The sequence below is a fragment of the Ascaphus truei genome, chromosome 1 (assembly GCF_040206685.1).
Source record: "Ascaphus truei isolate aAscTru1 chromosome 1, aAscTru1.hap1, whole genome shotgun sequence".
NCBI lineage: Eukaryota > Metazoa > Chordata > Amphibia > Anura > Ascaphidae > Ascaphus > Ascaphus truei.
This window is the reverse complement of record NC_134483.1, coordinates 544,589,171-544,610,152: the sequence shown is the minus strand read 5'-3', so window position 1 is coordinate 544,610,152 and position 20,982 is coordinate 544,589,171. Positions and strand designations below refer to the sequence as shown.

Sequence of the window (20,982 nt, the reverse complement as noted above, 5' to 3'; positions counted from 1 at the left end):
ACGGCAGGATGAGCAGGATGCGCAGGATGGGCAGGAGGAGTAGGACAAGCAGGATGGCAGGACGGCAGGATGGGTAGGACTGCAGGATGGGCAGGAGGAGTAGGACAAGCAGGATGGCAGGACGGCAGGATGGGTAGGACTGCAGGATGGCAGGACGGCAGGATGGCAGGATGAGCAGGATGCGCAGGATGGGCAGGATGGGCAGGAGGACTATTTAATCTGGTGGTTCTCACTGGCCAATCAGATCAACAGGTAACTCACTGGTCCTTAGGACGCAGTGAGAAAAAAATACCAGACTAACAAAAATATAACATAAACCGGTATCAAGTGCAACAGTAAATTAAAATAATGTGCACTAGAATAAGAGAGTTAATGTAAAAAAATCCAAATGGAGGAATACCGAGCAGAGCACCCCGCCTGACGCCCACTGGGAGGCAAACTCTTAACAGGATGGGCAGGAGGTCTATTTTGATCTGGTTTTACTGATTGGCCGGCAAAGCCGGCCAATCAGTTGAACAGCAATTCTACTTGTTGCCAAGTAGAACAAAGAAAAACCAGCCAAACAAATATAAAAATTAAACCAACAACAAGTGCACTGTAAATAAAATAAAGTGCACTAAAAATGAAGGGTTAATACAAAATAATCCAGAGTAGGGGATACCGAGCAGAGCACCCCACCTGACGCCCACTGGGAGGCAAACTCTGAACAGGATGGGCAGGAGGAGTAGGACCAGCAGGACAGGCAGGAGGAGTAGGACCAGCAGAACGGGCAGGAGGAGTTGGACAAGCAGGACGGGCAGTGGGCAGGAGGAGTAGGACAAGTAGGACGGGCAGGAGGAGCAGGATGAGCAGGACGGGCAGGAGGAGTAGGACCAGCAGGACGGGCAGGAGGAGTAGGACGGGCAGTGGGCAGGAGGAGTAGGACCAGCGGGACGGGCAGGAGGAGTAGGACAAGCAGGATGGGCAGGAGGAGTAGGACCAGCAGGACGGGCAGGGTGGCAGGATGAGCAGGAGGAGTAGGACCAGCAGGACGGGCAGGAGGAGTAGGACCAGCAGGACGGGCAGGAGGAGTAGGAGCAGCAGGACGGGCAGGAGGAGTAGGACAAGCAGGACGGACAGGAGGAGTAGGACCAGCAGGATGGGCAGGAGGAGCAGAACCTATTTCTCCTGGCATTATTTTTTTTAGAGTACCAGTACGTTCTATATACATATCTAGAGTTCATGTACTTGTTATACTGTACAGACCTAGAGTACCAGTACTTTTTTATTTACAGACCAAGAGTACCAGTACTTTTTTATTTACAGACCTAGAGTACCAGTACTTTTTTATTTACAGACCTAGAGTACCAGTACTTTTTTATTTACAGACCAAGTGTACCAGTCCTTTTGTTTTTATAGCCCAGTATTTTTTTATTTATAGCCCTGGCCTAGAGTACCAGTACTTTTTATTTATAGCCCTGGCCTAGAGTACCAGTACTTTTTTATTTACAGACCTAGAGTACCAGTACTTTTTTATTTACAGACCAAGTGTACCAGTCCTTTTGTTTTTATAGCCCAGTATTTTTTTATTTATAGCCCTGGCCTAGAGTACCAGTACTTTTTATTTATAGCCCTGGCCTAGAGTACCAGTACTTTTTATTTATAGCCCTGGCCTAGAGTACCAGTACTTTTTATTTATAGCCCCGGCCTAGAGTACCAGTACTTTTTATTTATAGCCCTGGCCTAGAGTACCAGTACTTTTTATTTATAGCCCCGGCCTAGAGTACCAGTACTTTTTATTTATAGCCCTGGCCTAGAGTACCAGTACTTTTTATTTATAGCCCCGGCCTAGAGTACCAGTACTTTTTATTTATAGCCCTGGCCTAGAGTACCAGTACTTCCCATTTTATAAACGAATGAATAAGTTTTATTTGGATCTTTTTGGGGGGAAATCAGCAATGTGACAATTACAGAGAGAGGACGCCGCGCTTACACTGGGAAATGATGTATAATGAGCAAAAATATATATATTTCAAGTTGCTGCGGGAGAGAGAGAGAGAGAGAGAGAGAGAGAGAGAGAGAGAGAGAGAGAGAGAGAGAGAGAGAGAGAGAGAGAGAGAGAGAGAGAGAGAGAGAGAGAGAGAGAGAGAGAGAGAGAGAGATAGAACACTTGTGTCAGTATTAGGAAAACGAGAGAGGGAGAAGCAGGAGAGGCAGAGAGGATGAGAGAGAGTTATTCCAGAAAGTATTTACAGTATATAGAAGGAAGAAGGGGGGGGGGGGTTGGAGTTACTGAATTGCATAGAAGAGAATGAGGTAGGGGATGGGGGAGCAGGTAATATGAGAGGAGGGAAAGAATGAAGGAGGGAGAGAGAGAATGAAATATGAGAGAAAGAGAAGGAGAGAGAGAAGGGGAGGGAAAAGAAAGAAGGGGAGAGAGAGCGGGAGGGGGAAAGAGAGAATGGAAAGAGAGAAAGTAGAGAAGGAAGAGGGAGATAGAGAGGGGAGGGAGGGAGAGAGAGGGAGAGAGAAGGGGAGGGGAAAAAAAGAAGGAGAGAGAGCAGGAGGGGGAAAGAGAGACTGGAGAGAGAGAGAGAAGGGAAAGGGTGGGAGGGAGGAAGAGAGGGAGAGAGAGTGAAGGGGGAAGAAAGAAAGTAGAGAAGGAAGGCAGAGAGAGAAGGGAGAGAGTTAAAGGGAGGGGGAGGGAGAGAATGAAGAGAGAGAAAGGGAGGGGGAGGGAGTGAAATAAGGGCGAGAGAATTGCAAGAAAAATAAACAGAGGTTACGAGAGAGTGAGGGAGAAGATATAATGAGACAGTCACCGGGTGATTTGCGAGAGAGAGAGGACATGCTATATGGGTGAGAACATCGTGAGACAGCCGGTTAAGAAATGAGAGAGAAGGGAAGAGAGAGAGAGAGAGTGAGAGAGTGAGAGCGCAGGACACTGTATATGAGGAGATGGGAGGGAGAGATTTCAGTGACTTGTGTAATAGAGAGGAAGAGAAAAGTGGAGTGAATAAGAGAATCACTACAAAATAAAGAGAGGGAGGGGGGAGATAAGAGGGTGGGAGGAAGGGGGGAGAGCTAGAGAGAGAGAGAGATAGAAGAGTGAAAGTAAAGGACAGAAGAGAGAGAGAGAGCAGGGGAGGAGGGGAGTGGGTGGGAGGGTGTCAGCTCAGTTTCCCACTCCCCTCCTGCCTCCCCTGGGACATCTCTCTCCCAGCCTCTTGCTGGAGGATCTCTCAGCCTCTCAGTGCTTCCCTGCTCTGCCTGAGAACCTCATCCTCTCTGTGTGTCCTCCACCCATCCTCCCTGAGATCTCCTGGCCTCCTCTCACCTCCTCCTCTGGTCTCTCTGCCCCTCTCTCCTTCCACAAAACTTCGCTGGACCCTTCTCCCTTGAAGCTGAAGCAGCAGAGCCCAGGACACAGCTTCCATGGATCCAGCTGCTGCCCCAGGCTTCTCCTAGAAGGACCTCGGACACTGGAGGCTCCATCCTGACACTGACACCGTCACCTTGGGATAGTAACTTCTTTGTTATCTGGGAAAGTTGTCTCCTGGAGCTGGATTCCGTATCTCAGAGAAGACAGAGAAGTGGTGACAGGCAGGCACTTCTTACTAGAAGGTTTGGTGGATGTGGAGCAGGTCACCCTTGTGCCTTCTCACCTCTGGGGTTATATTCTCTGTGATTTGTTTTCCTGGCTGGGAGGAGAAGACCCCACCGTTTTGATGTTCTCCATCCAGGATACCCTCTCCAGGGGAGGACTCAGCATGAAGGAAGAGCCTTTATCTGCGGGGTTGTCCTCGGTCAGGTCCTGGATGCAAACCTCAGGAATACTGGACTCCAGCACCGCAGCTCAGAGGTAAGGGAGGGGTAACTAAGGATGGGCAGGGGGTGGGGGTGGGGGCAGCTTTCTATTATTTGTGTGGGGTACCAATACCCCTAACACAGCACAGCACCTTTAACACACAACCTGAAAATGGACATAGTGCATTATATACTGAGCTATAGCAATGTTGCCCCTCATTGTCCAGAATTAATAATAATAATAATAATAATAATAATAATAATAATAATTCATAGATTCCATTTGAAGAAGCCCCAAACCCTTGCCGGGTATGTCATGCTGTTTTCCTGCGATGCCCTTGCACCCAGGAGAGTTTTTCCTGGTGTTTAGGGTGCTTGGGTGGCATTAGGAACAGGCAGTGATGGGTCAGCACAACCAGTTATGTGCCTGGTCTGATAACGTGTGGTCCATAGTCAGCAATCCCCTATATGCCCTAAATATAACACTCTGCCCAAAGCCCCGTTATTAACACTGAAGTGACCACTTGTCAATGCTCACGTGTTAGGCTGCAAGGCAGGGTCACCCAAGGAAGCACACCTGAAGATCAGGGTACCGAGACTCTCAGGAGTTGGGTTACCATAAGACAATTGCACCCCTCAGGCATTAGTAGCTGTGTATCCCCTGTAATTATTACTTAAGACGTGTGAGTATGTTCTGGAGGCATCCTTTAGTATAAGGTGTTGGTAACATGTCCATATATTGTAGCCCGTGAGATACCTGTCAGAGAACCAACATTACGGGTCCTAATGGACCAAGTTACACAAGTGCACAGAGCTCTTATAAAACCTCAAAGGTCTCTTCTTCGATGGACCCTGTAGCATAACTACTGAAAGTGCATCTTTTTTTTTTAAAGGCTCACACTACATCGAAGCTGCAACAACCCCACAATAAGTGAGATGTGGAGTCCAAATAGGAAGGCAGCATTTTAAAGTAACACATGACATGTAGTTATCGGTACTTCTGCACCAAGCCCCCTGGTAAAATCCAACTGCCATAACTGTCCTGCAGCCATAACTGTCCTGCAGCCATAACACACAGGGTGGTTTATTCCAGGTGGTAACACAACTCCTGATGCCTCTCTCTATAATATTGGGGCTACCTATATACTGGGGCTCATACTGAGATTGTCTCCCAGATGTATGTGCCTGGTTTCGGAAATTGTAACGCTGGCACGCGTGTTGCTCACCTTATTTTAGAACAAATATAACATTATACAACAGGGATGCTACAAATAGAGAAAGGGGAAGAGCGCCTGTAAAATAAAGGAGATCTTTAAATCAAGGCAAAAGTAGAGGAATTATGGGGACGGGGAAAAGAAAAACGGCATCAAATGTGTGAAAGGTGATGTGGATCCCAGTGTCTTTCTCTGTAAATCTACAAAAGTAGGGGCTTTAAGTGGGTAAATAAGACAGTAGTGGTACCCTGAGCTAGCTGCTGAAAAAACAGTGATCCTGGGTGCTCTCTGATACTGGGTGCTCTCTGGTGCTGGGTGCTCTCTGATACTGGGTGCTCTCTGATACTGGGTGCTCTCTGATACTGGGTGCTCTGGTGCTGGGTGCTTTGATACTGGGTGCTCTAGTACTGGGTGCTCTCTGATACTGGGTGCTCTGGTACTGGGTGCTCAGATACTAGGTGCTCTCTGATACTGGGTGCTCTGGTACTGGGTGCTCAGATACTAGGTGCTCTCTGATACTGGGTGATCTGGTACTGGGTGCTCTCTGGTACTGGGTGCTCTGATACCGGTTGCTCTCTGGTACTGGGTGCTCTCTGGTACTGGGTGCTCTGGTACTGGGTGCTCTCTGGTACTGGGTGCTTTGATACTGGTTGCTCTCTGGTACTGGGTGCTCTCTGGTACTGGGTGCTCTGGTACTGGATGCTCTCTGGTACTGGGTGCTCTGATACTGTGTGCTCTGGTACTGGGTGCTCTGGTACTGGATGCTCTCTGGTACTGGGTGCTCTGATACTGGGTGCTCTGGTACTGGGTGCTCTCTTGTACCGGGTGCTCTGGTACTGGGTGCTCTCTGGTACTGGGTGCTCTCTGGTACTGGGTGCTGTCTGATAGTAGGTGCTGTCTGATACTGGGTGCTCTGATACTGGGTGCTCTCTGATACTGGGTGCTCTGATACTGGGTGCTCTGATACCGGGTGCTCTGGTACTGGGTGCTCTGGTACCTTGTCGCTTCCCTCACAGCCGCCTCTTGCGTTGGGGATGTACGCGGCAGACATGACTCTGTGCCGCGCTGTGGCTACTAAGGATCTAATACAGGTTATAGCAGAGGAGGGTCAACTCCGGTCCTCAAGGGCCACCAACAGGTCTGGTTTTCAGGATATCCCTGCTTCAGACCACATGGCTCAATCAGTCCCAGCTTCAGCACAGGTGACTCAGTCTTTGACTGGGCCACTGATTGAGCCCCCTGTGCTGAAGCTGGGATATCCTGAAAACCTGGCCTGTTGGTGGCCCTTGAGGACTGGAGTCGCCCCCCCCATGTCTAGTAAAAACAGCAACGCTGCCCGCTACGAATAACCAGCGGCGCTGCTCGCGCCGGAATCACGTTAAACAATACACCGGCGTCCCAGTGTCATCGTATTTATTCTGCAGCGACACCGCGGGGACCGGACAATCCGCAGAGAGGGGTCCGCAGAAACCCTTCCCTCCGTACTACAACATACGTGTAAATAGGAACGCAGGGGCAGCGCGCCCACCATGCCAGCTGGAGGGGAGAACCCGCGCCATACCGGGACTGGCGCAGGAGATTTATTGGGGCAGGGACCTCCTTCAAAATGTCTCAGTTTGTCTTAACATATATATATATATATATATACTCCTGCTATGCAATGTTACTGTCCTACCTCGCGCATTGTACTGCGTTGCGGATTATGTTGCCGCCATACAAATAAAAGATAATAATAATCATTTATTATAGGGTTACAATGGGTGGCGTTATTTTTTTTTTTACCAATATCCCGTTATTTCCCTTGTGCAGAACGTGGCACATTGGGAATAAATTCGTGCCCCAGAAACAGATATAAGAATGTGTGAGCTCCGCCGATCTGGGATACCCGCCTCTTTACACGCCTGTGCACCCGCTCCCGGGGTAACCTTCCTCAGGAGGGGTAACGGGGTTGTCCGTCAGGGTCTGGTGGCTGCAGAAAAGCAGTGCCGCAAAGAGAATCCGCTGGCTGGCACCTACTCCCCATCACAGAGACGTGTGCTGTATTCAGCCTGATACATACTGTAGCCTTCATGTACCCAGCCTCCTGCTCCCATCATGTTAGGGGTCCCTCGATGTAACCTCTTCCCCTCATTAAATATCCCTTCGTCTGGCACAGGTGGATAGCAGGCTCCCTGTAACTTGTCTGGGCACATTGTAAAGTCTGAATGTCAATTACAAAAGGTGCCACACACTATATAATGGGCACTACTATTTTACATTAGTATACATTTAGCATAGGGACCTGCTACTGAGACTTGCCTTGGTGTGGTTAGCAGGCTTATCATTATTTGATCAAATTATGTAACCAAAAGTCTCCTTTGTTTTACAGATTTAGTTTTCACTATGTATATTTATTTCCCCATTTATTGATAGCTCCATGGAGAAGCGCAGGGATTCACCGTCTGCTTTTATATACTGCATATAAAACGGAAATAGCCGTGTTAGTCCAGTTGCGATAGTGCAGAATAAATGAGTTCTTCAGTATTAGGTGATACCTTTTTTATTTGGACTAACAATTTATGCCATAGCACAAGCTTTCCAGAGTTTTCCTCTCTCCTTCTTTTTTTCTTTTCCAATCCCTGCCTAAGTCGTAGAAACCTTTGTATATCAGTCCTGCCGACCTGAAGAAGAGAGGAGAGCTCTCGAAAGCTTGTCCTGTGACATACATTGTTTGTCCAAATAAAAAAGGTATCACCTAATACTGAAGAACATATATATAATATATATATATATAATATATAAATATATATACTGTATATTAACATTTCCCCACATAGAGTTGATCACCAATAGAAATGTTTCCTTATTACTGTAAGACCGTAGCGTCTGCTTGCGCACAGTTTTTGTCAGTATTACAGGAGCTTTCTGTGTGTCCCAAGCATATGTCGAACAAATGTAACGTATTTGCTGCCATCCCCCCTGCTGGGAGTCTTCTCCCTGCATCCACTTCACTTCTGAGATTATTTCATCACATTTTCCCCGAACCTGTATCTCTGTTTCATTTACAGCACACGCTTCTCTCCTATAAATTATTAGTAATAATATTCAGTATATTCATATAATATTCAGGGTGTAACATTCACATGCTATGACAGTGTAATTAAGTGCCTTATCACCTCCCTTCTTCCAGCACGTCCATGTTAACTGCTCTGATACATTATTTAAAACAAATATATTTATCCAGGCAAGGTGCGTGGTTACTGTGCATTGAGATGTAAGAGTACGTCTCATTTTAACGTTTCTCTCGGGACACATTTCAGGGAGACAATATCGTAATAAATCCAATTCAATGCAAATGGAATAACAGCCATTATTTTAAAGCTGGTATTTAAATATTCATATTTTTATTGTGTATAGCAGAAATTATGCGCAGGGCTACAGATAATTTATCATACGTGAAAGTGATACAGTCAAAGCAGAAAGGACAAGGATAACAGGGAAGATGCAACACTTGTCTCACAGAGCTAGCACTCTAATAACACCATCACAATGCAGATCTTGGCTTTGTCACTTTGTCACTTTAGCCCTAAATTGCAGCCACAAGCTGCTTCGAGCGGCAACTCCCTAAAAAATCCTTACTTTTCATCGGTGATTTTGATGGTAAAACATGACATTAAATAAACAAAAAAAGAACAAAAAAATACCCATTACAGCGGAGAAAGTAAAGAAGAAGAGAGGGAAACGGGGAGAGATCAGGAAGAAAAGATATTGAAATTAATCCGGGCCGGGGGGTTTTTTCTTAGGAAAGGGTCGGACTTCTGTGTTTTGGGAAAACGGTCAGAAGGACGAGCGTAAAACGCCGGTGATTGTTGTTTCACCGACGCTGACCGGGTAAGGAAAAAAAAAATACACAATATAGGAATGTTACCCCCCTCTCTGCCAGCAGCAAAAGGGTTAAGTCCGCCACGTTATTTTAATATGCATCGTGTATTTGTGACGAGAAATGAGAGCGCAAAGAGAGAGGCAGAACTTGTTCTATAGAGGGAGGTCACGTTAGTCCCAACTCAATGCATCCTTCTCCCTCTAATGCAAATATCTGGGTGTTGTGTTTCATTTATTTGCTCATAATCTGCCCCCCAAATAATGTCACAAACAGAATCACAGTGTTTGTAATGATGAGGCAGCAAACTCACCGGAATACAAAAAACACAGCGCACAACGCTCATAGTGCATTAAAAGGTTTTTTTAGTAGCCAAAAAAGAAGGTAAGTATTGTGCGTACATTTAAATTAACAATAACAAGCATTTCAGGGTTAATGTTACCCAAACACCAACGGACGCCCGTGATGGTCTCGTGGCTCTCTCCTTCTCACTCCATCAGCCTCGGGGTAGGGCCTGGGTAATCTTCTAATCCAATCGCTGGTATTCCAGCCCTCAGCCTCGAGGTAGGGCTTCTATGGTCTCCGGTTAGGGCGTCCGTTGGTGTTTGGGTAACATTAACCCTGAAATGCTTGTTATTGTTAATTTAACACACGGTGGTCTGGGTATTAAGTGATAACACGGTCCCATCCCGGGCACACACACCCGCAGCCTGGGATAACCGCTGTATAAACACACGGGGGTCTGGGTATTAAGTGATAACACGGTCCCATCCCGGGCACACACACCCGCAGCCTGGGATAACCGCTGTATAAACACACGGGGTCTGGGTATTAAGTGATAACACGGCCCCATCCCGGGCACACACACCCGCAGCCTGGGATAACCGCTGTATAAACACACGGGGGTCTGGGTATTAAGTGATAACACGGTCCCATCCCGGGCACACACACCCGCAGCCTGGGATAACCGCTGTATAAACACACGGGGTCTGGGTATTAAGTGATAACACGGTCCCATCCCGGGCACACATACCCGCAGCCTGGGATAACCGCTGTATAAACACACGGGGGTCTGGGTATTAAGTGATAACACGGTCCCATCCGAGCACTCACACCCGCAGCCTGGGATAACCGCTGTATAAACACACGGGGTCTGGGTATTAAGTGATAACACGGTCCCATCCCGGGCACACACACCCGCAGCCTGGGATAACCGCTGTATAAACACACAGGGTCTGGGTATTAAGTGATAACACGGTCCCATCCCGGGCACACATACCCGCAGCCTGGGATAACCGCTGTATAAACACACGGGGTCTGGGTATTAAGTGATAACACGGTCCCATCCCGGGCACACACACCCGCAGCCTGGGATAACCGCTGTATAAACACACGGGGGTCTGGGTATTAAGTGATAACACGGCCCCATCCCGGGCACACACACCCGCAGCCTGGGATAACCGCTGTATAAACACACGGGGGTCTGGGTATTAAGTGATAACACGGTCCTATCCCGGGCACACACACCCGCAGCCTGGGATAACCGCTGTATAAACACACGGGGGTCTGGGTATTAAGTGATAACACGGCCCCATCCCGGGCACACACACCCGCAGCCTGGGATAACCGCTGTATAAACACATGGGGGTCTGGGTATTAAGTGATAACACGGTCCCATCCCGGGCACACATACCCGCAGCCTGGGATAACCGCTGCAGAAATAAACACACGGGGGTCTGGGTATTAAGTGATAACACGGTCCCATCCCGGGCACACATACCCGCAGCCTGGGATAACCGCTGTATAAACACACGGGGTCTGGGTATTAAGTGATAACATGGCCCCATCCTGGGCACACAAACCCGCAGCTTGGGATAACCGCTTTATAAACACACGGGGTCTGGGTATTAAGTGATAACACGGTCCCATCCCGGGCACACACACCCGCAGCCTGGGATAACCGCTGTATAAACACACAGGGTCTGGGTATTAAGTGATAACACGGCCCCATCCCGGGCACACATACCCACAGCCTGGGATAACCGCTTTATAAACACACGGGGTCTGGGTATTAAGTGATAACACGGTCCCATCCCGGGCACACACACCCGCAGCCTGGGATAACCGCTGTATAAACACACAGTGTCTGGGTATTAAGTGATAACACGGTCCCATCCCGGGCACACACACCCGCAGCCTGGGATAACCGCTGTATAAACACACGGGGTCTGGGTATTAAGTGATAACACGGCCCCATCCCGGGCACACATACCCACAGCCTGGGATAACCGCTTTATAAACACACGGGGGTCTGGGTATTAAGTGATAACACGGCCCCATCCCGGGCACACATACCCACAGCCTGGGATAACCGCTGTATAAACACACAGGGTCTGGGTATTAAGTGATAACACGGCCCCATCCCGGGCACACACACCCGCAGCCTGGGATAACCGCTGTATAAACACACGGGGGTCTGGGTATTAAGTGATAACACGGCCCCATCCCGGGCACACACACCCGCAGCCTGGGATAACCGCTGTATACACACGGGGGTCAGGGTATTAAGTGATAACACGGCCCCATCCCGGGCACACACACCCGCAGCCTGGGATAACCGCTGCAGAAATAAACACACGGGGGTCTGGGTATTAAGTGATAACACGGTCCCATCCCGGGCACACACACCCGCAGCCTGGGATAACCGCTGTATAAACACACGGGGGTCTGGGTATTAAGTGATAACACGGTCCCATCCCGGGCACACACACCCACAGCCTGGGATAACCGCTGTATAAACACACGGGGGTCTGGGTATTAAGTGATAACACGGCCCCATCCCGGGCACACATACCCGCAGCCTGGGATAACCACTGCAGAAATAAACACACGGGGTCTGGGTATTAAGTGATAACACGGTCCCACCCCGGGCACACACACCCGCAGCCTGGGATAACCGCTGTATAAACACACGGGGGTCTGGGTATTAAGTGATAACACGGTCCCATCCCGGGCACACATACCCGCAGCCTGGGATAACCGCTGCAGAAATAAACACACGGGGGTCTGGGTATTAAGTGATAACACGGCCCCATCCCGGGCTCACACACCCGCAGCCTGGGATAACCGCTGTATAAACACACGGGGGTCTGGGTATTAAGTGATAACACGGTCCCATCCCGGGCACACACACCCGCAGCCTGGGATAACCGCTGTATAAACACACGGGGGTCTGGGTATTAAGTGATAACACGGTCCCATCCCGGGCACACACACCCGCAGCCTGGGATAACCGCTGTATAAACACACGGGGTCTGGGTATTAAGTGATAACACGGCCCCATCCCGGGCACACACACCCGCAGCCTGGAATAACCGCTGTATAAACACACGGGGGTCTGGGTATTAAGTGATAACACGGTCCCATCCCGGGCACACACACCCGCAGCCTGGGATAACCGCTGTATAAACACACGGGGGTCTGGGTATTAAGTGATAACACGGCCCCATCCCGGGCACACAAACCCGCAGCCTGGGATAACCGCTGTATAAACACACGGGGGTCTGGGTATTAAGTGATAACACGGCCCCATCCCGGGCACACAAACCCGCAGCCTGGGATAACCGCTGTATAAACACACGGGGGTCTGGGTATTAAGTGATAACACTGTCCCATCCCGGGCACACACACCCACAGCCTGGGATAACCGCTGTATAAACACACGGGGGTCTGGGTATTAAGTGATAACACGGTCCCATCCCGGGCACACATACCCGCAGCCTGGGATAACCGCTGCAGAAATAAACACACGGGGGTCTGGGTATTAAGTGATAACACGGCCCCATCCCGGGCTCACACACCCGCAGCCTGGGATAACCGCTGTATAAACACACGGGGGTCTGGGTATTAAGTGATAACACGGTCCCATCCCGGGCACACACACCCGCAGCCTGGGATAACCGCTGTATAAACACACGGGGGTCTGGGTATTAAGTGATAACACGGCCCCATCCCGGGCACACACACCCGCAGCCTGGAATAACCGCTGTATAAACACACGGGGGTCTGGGTATTAAGTGATAACACGGTCCCATCCCGGGCACACACACCCGCAGCCTGGGATAACCGCTGTATAAACACACGGGGGTCTGGGTATTAAGTGATAACACGGCCCCATCCCGGGCACACATACCCGCAGCCTGGGATAACCGCTGTATAAACACACGGGGGTCTGGGTATTAAGTGATAACACGGTCCCATCCCGGGCACACACACCCGAAGCCTGGGATAACCGCTGTATAAACACACGGGGGTCTGGGTATTAAGTGATAACACGTCCCATCCCGGGCACACAAACCCGCAGCCTGGGATAACCGCTGTATAAACACACGGGGGTCTGGGTATTAAGTGATAACACGGTCCCATCCCGGGCACACACACCCGCAGCCTGGGATAACCGCTGTATAAACACACGGGGGTCTGGGTATTAAGTGATAACACGGTCCCATCCCGGGCACACACACCCACAGCCTGGGATAACCGCCGCTGTATAAACACACAGGGTCTGGGTATTAAGTGATAACACGGCCCCATCCCGGGCACACATACCCGCAGCCTGGGATAACCGCTGTATAAACACACGGGGGTCTGGGTATTAAGTGATAACACGGCCCCATCCCGGGCACACAAACCCGCAGCCTGGGATAACCGCTGTATAAACACACGGGGGTCTGGGTATTAAGTGATAACACGGTCCTATCCCGGGCACACACACCCGCAGCCTGGGATAACCGCTGTATAAATACACGGGGGTCTGGGTATTAAGTGATAACACGGTCCCATCCCGGGCACACACACCCACAGCCTGGGATAACCGCTGTATAAACACACGGGGGTCTGGGTATTAAGTGATAACACGGCCCCATCCCGGGCACACATACCCGCAGCCTGGGATAACCGCTGTATTAACACACGGGGGTCTGGGTATTAAGTGATAACACGGTCCCATCCCGGGCACACACACCCGCAGCCTGGGATAACCGCTGTATAAACACACGGGGGTCTGGGTATTAAGTGATAACACGGCCCCATCCCGGGCACACAAACCCGCAGCCTGGGATAACCGCTGTATAAACACACGGGGGTCTGGGTATTAAGTGATAACACGGCCCCATCCCGGGCACACATACCCGCAGCCTGGGATAACCGCTGTATAAACACACGGGGGTCTGGGTATTAAGTGATAACACGGTCCTATCCCGGGCACACACACCCGCAGCCTGGGATAACCGCTGTATAAACACACGGGGGTCTGGGTATTAAGTGATAACACGGCCCCATCCCGGGCACACACACCCGCAGCCTGGGATAACCGCTGTATAAACACACGGGGGTCTGGGTATTAAGTGATAACACGGTCCCATCCCGGGCACACACACCCGCAGCAGATGTTAGAAAGAAAGTTATTCTGTTGAAAAGCAGCAGGCTGTTTTCCAGGTGTGTGCCGCAGAATTGCCACAGAATTGCACCACTGTCACCTCGCTGCGCAGACCCCATAATGTCCGGTCTGACCCCGGCCGCCTGGCAGTGAGCGGGGGGACATCGCACACCGCCCTGTGTATTAACCCTGTCCTGCCAGGGGCGCCTGCCACACCCGCCCGCATGGCTGTATATCTTTATCTTACAAAGGGTTCTCTGGCTGAGGAAGGGGCCGCGTCCCCGAAACGTTGTGTTATTTGCTCGAACCGCGTACGCAACACCACAGCAAATGCGAGCGCCTTTAGTTCGGTGTTTGCCGCCATCTTGTTTTTCCTGTCGTGGGGCGGTTTTGATAGTTACCCGGGTTTAGCCGTAAAGAGGACACGAAACAGCGAACTATATCATACATCCCACGCAGAAAAAGAGCAAGAAATAGGAACGTAGAAATGGAAAGGAAGGGTCCCTGCCCCGAAGAGCTTACATTCTAAGTGACGACTGGGACTGTGTCATACAGCGAGAGGCTGAGTACGTCTGTAGATAGCATTGTGTTGTGGTTACTGAACCCCCCTAATGAAGTAGGGGTGAGCTTGCAGTTGAAGGGTCTCCTGCAAAATCCGGGGGGAAACTGGAACAGAATATTGCACTATGTGAGGGGTCTCCAAACTACGGCCCGGGGGCCACATCAGCCCCCCACAATTTGGCATGTCCCGCGGCGAGAGGGAAGTGCGCGCCAAGGGGTAACGGTCCGCCCGCCCCAGGGGACAGTCAGCCGCACCGCGGCTGCCACTGGCCTGTCCCCCCCCCCCCCATCTTGTGGTGCCGGTGGAGCAGCACGGCACCACAATGCACGGGGTGTGTGCGAGGCGGCGGGTCGGGTGAAGGGTGAGGGGGGGTGTTGGGGGGGGGGGGTGGCACGCGGCAGCGCATGGTAACTGAGGTGGCTGAGAGTGTGCCAGTGGGGTAGGTGTGGTCAGCGAACCACGCAGGCCAATGAGAGGGGGGGGGGGCAGGGCCAGGCCACAGACAATTCAGATTGGCCAGAGGCGGAGTGACAGACTGACGGACCAATCAGATTGCCCAGAGGCACAGCAAACAAACAAAGTTTTCTGTTGTGTATATATATATATATATATATATATATATATATATATATATATATATATATATATATATATATATATGTCATAAAATACGATTCCTTTTAATTAACTTAGGCTCCCCTGATACACAGTATTATAGAAACTACTTCTCAGTGGCCATTAGCAGCTATATGGCCAATAAGAATAATGTATAGGGGCGAGGTTTGCAGTCTCCCCTCAGGACACTGCAGCCAGATCATGTGTAGGGGACGTTCAACATATAATAATGTAATAAATAATATAATAATATAATAACTTGGTGTAAAAGTATTCAGATCTCGTGGCTGCAAAGGTACCCAGACAGCCGTAGTACCCTGTTACCCGGCTGCACAGATACCCAGATACCCAGACAGCCGTAGTACCCTGTTACCCGGCTGCACTGATACCCGGATAACCGTAGTACCCTGTTACCCGGCTGCACAGATACCCAGACAGCCGTAGTACCCTGATACCAGCTGCACTGATACCCAGACAGCCGTAGTACCCTGTTACCCGGCTGCACTGATACCCAGATAACCGTAGTACCCTGTTACCCGGCTGCACTGATACCCAGATAACCGTAGTACCCTGTTACCCGGCTGCACTGATACCCAGGTAACCGTAGTACCCTGTTACCCGGCTGCACAGATACTCAGACAGCCGTAGTACCCTGTTACCCGGCTGCACAGATACTGAGACAGCCGTAGTACCCTGTTACCGGCTGCACAGATACTCAGACAGCCGTAGTACCCTGTTACCCGGCTGCACTGATACCCAGTTAACCGTAGTACCCTGTTACCCGGCTGCACTGATACCCGGATAACCGTAGTACCCTGTTACCCGGCTGCACTGATATCCGGATAACCGTAGTACCCTGTTACCCGGCTGCACAGATACCCAGACAGCCATAGTACCCTGTTACCCGGCTGCACTGATACCCAGATAACCGTAGTACCCTGTTACCCGGCTGCACAGATACCCAGACAGCCGTAGTACCCTGTTACCCGGCTGCACTGATACCCAGATAACCGTAGTACCCTGTTACCCGGCTGCACTGATACCCAGATAACCGTAGTACCCTGTTACCCGGCTGCACTGATACCCAGGTAACCGTAGTACCCTGTTACCCGGCTGCACAGATACTCAGACAGCCGTAGTACCCTGTTACCCGGCTGCACTGATACCCAGGTAACCGTAGTACCCTGTTACCCGGCTGCACTGATACCCAGGTAACCGTAGTACCCTGTTACCCGGCTGCACAGATACTCAGACAGCCGTAGTACCCTGTTACCCGGCTGCACTGATACCCAGATAACCGTAGTACCCTGTTACCCAGCTGCACAGATACTCAGACAGCCGTAGTACCCTGTTACCCAGCTGCACTGATACCCAGGTAACCGTAGTACCCTGTTACCCGGCTGCACAGATACCCAGACAGCCGTAGTACCCTGTTACCCAGCTGCACTGATACCCAGATAACCGTAGTACCCTGTTACCCAGCTGCACTGATACCCAGGTAACCGTAGTACCCTGTTACCCGGCTGCACAGATACTCAGACAGCCGTAGTACCCTGTTACCCGGCTGCACTGATACCCAGACAGCCGTAGTACCCTGTTACCCGGCTGCACAGATACTCAGACAGCCGTAGTACCCTGTTACCCGGCTGCACAGATACTCAGACAGCCGTAGTACCCTGTTACCCGGCTGCACAGATACTCAGACAGCCGTAGTACCCTGTTACCCGGCTGCACAGATACCCAGACAGACGTAGTACCCTGTTACCCGGCTGCACTGATACCCAGATAACCGTAGTACCCTGTTACCCGGCTGCACAGATACCCAGACAGCCGTAGTACCCTGTTACCCGGCTGCACTGATACTCAGACAGCCGTAGTACCCTGTTACCGGGCTGCACAGATACCCAGACAGCCGTAGTACCCTGTTACCCAGCTGCACTGATACCCAGATAACCGTAGTACCCTGTTACCCAGCTGCACTGATACCCAGACAGCCGTAGTACCCTGTTACCCAGCTGCACTGATACCCAGACAGCCGTAGTACCCTGTTACCCAGCTGCACTGATACCCAGACAGCCGTAGTACCCTGTTACCCAGCTGCACTGATACCCAGACAGCCGTAGTACCCTGTTACCCAGCTGCACTGATACCCAGACAGCCGTAGTACCCTGTTACCCAGCTGCACTGATACCCAGATAACCGTAGTACCCTGTTACCCAGCTGCACTGATACCCAGACAGCCGTAGTACCCTGTTACCCAGCTGCACTGATACCCAGATAACCGTAGTACCCTGTTACCCGGCTGCACTGATACCCAGACAGCCGTAGTACCCTGTTACCCAGCTGCACTGATACCCAGATAACCGTAGTACCCTGTTACCCGGCTGCACTGATACCCAGATAGCCGTAGTACCCGTAGTACCCTGTTACACACGTGTGTACTGTACGCAAAGTCATTTATATTTGAATGTTTCTGTATTTAATCCAGAAAGATTATTATCATTTTTTTCATTGAGACTGGCAAATAACCCAGAAGATTTGTGTGAATTTGTATGAGTATTTAGTGATTGTTACGGTGCCAAGTCCAGTATAAAGAAAACAAGCTTTCATGCAATAAAACCGTACAGAAACATTACTGGAATTCCAAATGCCGTATGCGTTTCCTCTCCCTCACTCTCCCTCACTCCCTCTCTCTCTCCCTCACTCTCTCACTCTCTCTCACTCTCTCTCTCACTCTCTCTCACTATCTCTGTCTCGCTCTCTCGCTCTCGCTCTCTCTCTAAATATATATATATATATATATATATATATATATATATATACACACCCTATTATCCACACCCTCAAACCTAGATGGGATAAGCTGTGCGGCGGCACCATACTCCATCCTGATCTATACTCCGTTCCACCTTTTGTGTCAGCATTGTCCCTCGTTCCCTCTTGAGGCTCCGGATCAGGGCGCTCATTGCCTTCTGTGTCTGTGTGCGCATGTCCGTCCTTACTTGTAAGCCATTCATTGTAATATACATCACTGTACCGCCCGGCAGCGTGTGCTGGCGCTATACAAACACATAACAATATATTACAAGGCTGGGCGCGCTAAGGGGGGGTCCGGAATAATCCGAAGCTTGAGTAAACACATTTTCACATGTGCGGGAAATCCGAATTATTGCCAGACGGACGGATTTTCAGGTTTTTTTTCCCCCGTCATTTTTTGACAAATCCCAAAATCCCAAAGCGTTTGATTTCCCGGAAGTATGAGAATGACGCAGCGCGCGGTGTTACTGCTTTACGTGAATAAGACGCGGCGGTGGCGGCGGGAGAATCCCTCGCTCAGCAGGAATGGCAGTGCACAAAAAGAGAGCGGAGCCCACACGTTATGTCACATCCGCCGCTCCGTGTCAGCGGGTGCGATATCGCGTGTGCCACCTGTACATTAAATATTGCAAGTCACGCGAGTATGCGCGCCTCTTCCGCCGGCCTGCAGTCCCGCTTCATGCATTCCATTGTCATGTCATACAGTGCAGAAAGGGATTCTGGGTAATCGCATCACCGGAGCATAAGGATATTCTCCTGAATCTTCTCCCTGCTACGTTACACAGTACTGCAGGCTCCGGAAACCCCCCCCCCCCCCCCTGAGACAGCCATCATTAAAAGGGATTGGAAGCTAAAAAGTAACACACATGTGCATGTCCTTACCCAGAGTCCGTGTGTGCTGTATGTGTATGTTTATTTGTATAGCACATCCAGGTAGTCAGCGCGTCACAGCAGTAATACAGGACAAGATAATACGAGACATATTTGGAATAAGCGCTACAGACAGAAAGGAGTCTCTGCTCCGAAGAGCTTACAGTCTGCAGATGTAGCAGCCGTTAATGCGCACGCTTTGCCGCAGGGGACACACAGCAGCAGCTGTGTTATCCCCTGCATCACACCCACTGCTGTGTTATCCTGTGCATCACACCCACTGCTGTGTTATCCTGTGCATCACATACACTGCTGTGTTATCCTGTGCATCACACCCACTGCTGTGTTATCCTGTGCATCACACACAATGCTGTGTTATCCTGTGCATCACACACAATGCTGTGTTATCCTGTGCATCACATACACTGCTGTGTTATCCCCTGCATCACACCCACTGCTGTGTTATCCTGTGCATCACACACACTGCTGTGTTATCCTGTGCATCACATACACTGCTGTGTTATCCTGTGCATCACACCCACTGCTGTGTTATCCTGTGCATCACACACAATGCTGTGTTATCCTGTGCATCACACACAATGCTGTGTTATCCTGTGCATCACATACACTGCTGTGTTATCCCCTGCATCACACCCACTGCTGTGTTATCCTGTGCACCACACACACTGCTGTGTTATCCTGTGCATCACATACACTGCTGTGTTATCCTGTGCATCACACACACTGCTGTGTTATCCTGTGCATCACATACACTGCTATGTTATCCTGTGCACCACACACACTGCTGTGTTATCCTGTGCATCACACACACTGCTGTGTTATCCTGTGCATCACACACTGCTGTGTTATCCTGTGCATCACATACACTGCTGTGTTATCCTGTGCATCACACACACTGCTGTTATCCTGTGCATCACACACACTGCTGTGTTATCCTGTGCATCACACACACTGCTGTTATCCTGTGCATCACACCCACTGCTGTGTTATCCTGTGCATCACACACACTGCTGTGTTATCCTGTGCATCACATACAGTGCTGTGTTATCCTGTGCATCACACACACTGCTGTTATCCTGTGCATCACACACACTGCTGTGTTATCCTGTGCATCACACACTGCTGTTATCCTGTGCATCACACACACTGCTGTGTTATCCCCTACATCACACACTGCTGTTATCCTGTGCATCACACACACTGCTGTTATCCTGTGCATCACACACACTGCTGTTATCCTGTGCATCACACCCACTGCTGTGTTATCCTGTGCATCACACACACTGCTGTGTTATCCTGTGCATCACATACACTGCTGTGTTATCCTGTGCATCACACACACTGCTGTTATCCTGTGCATCACACACACTGCTGTGTTATCCTGTGCATCACACACACTGCTGTTATCCTGTGCATCACACACACTGCTGTGTTATCCTGTGCATCACACACACTGCTGTTATCCTGTGCATCACACACACTGCTGTGTTATCCTGTGCATCACACACACTGCTGTTATCCTGTGCATCACACCCACTGCTGTGTTATCCTGTGCATCACACACACTGCTGTGTTATCCTGTGCATCACATACACTGCTGTGTTATCCTGTACATCACACACACTGCTGTTATCCTGTGCATCACACACACTGCTGTGTTATCCTGTGCATCACACACACTGCTGTTATCCTGTGCATCACACACACTGCTGTGTTATCCCCTACATCACACACTGCTGTTATCCTGTGCATCACACACACTGCTGTGTTATCCTGTGCATCACATACACTGCTGTGTTAT

At 50.3% G+C, this 20,982-nt stretch overlaps 1 protein-coding gene across 2 annotated transcripts in view; it reads left to right on the top strand.

Annotated features, from left to right (window-relative positions):
• Positions 1 to 3,106: 3,106 nt before the first annotated feature.
• LOC142467830 (transcription factor COE3-like) overlaps positions 3,107 to 20,982 on the top strand; it is a 259,166-nt gene continuing 241,290 nt past the window's right edge. For both annotated transcript variants that reach the window (XM_075573731.1, XM_075573722.1), the window contains exon 1: positions 3,107 to 3,841. In XM_075573731.1, coding sequence (XP_075429846.1) covers positions 3,708 to 3,841 — 134 coding nt within the window. In that variant the 5' untranslated portion in view covers positions 3,107 to 3,707. The remainder of the gene's footprint in view (positions 3,842 to 20,982) is intronic.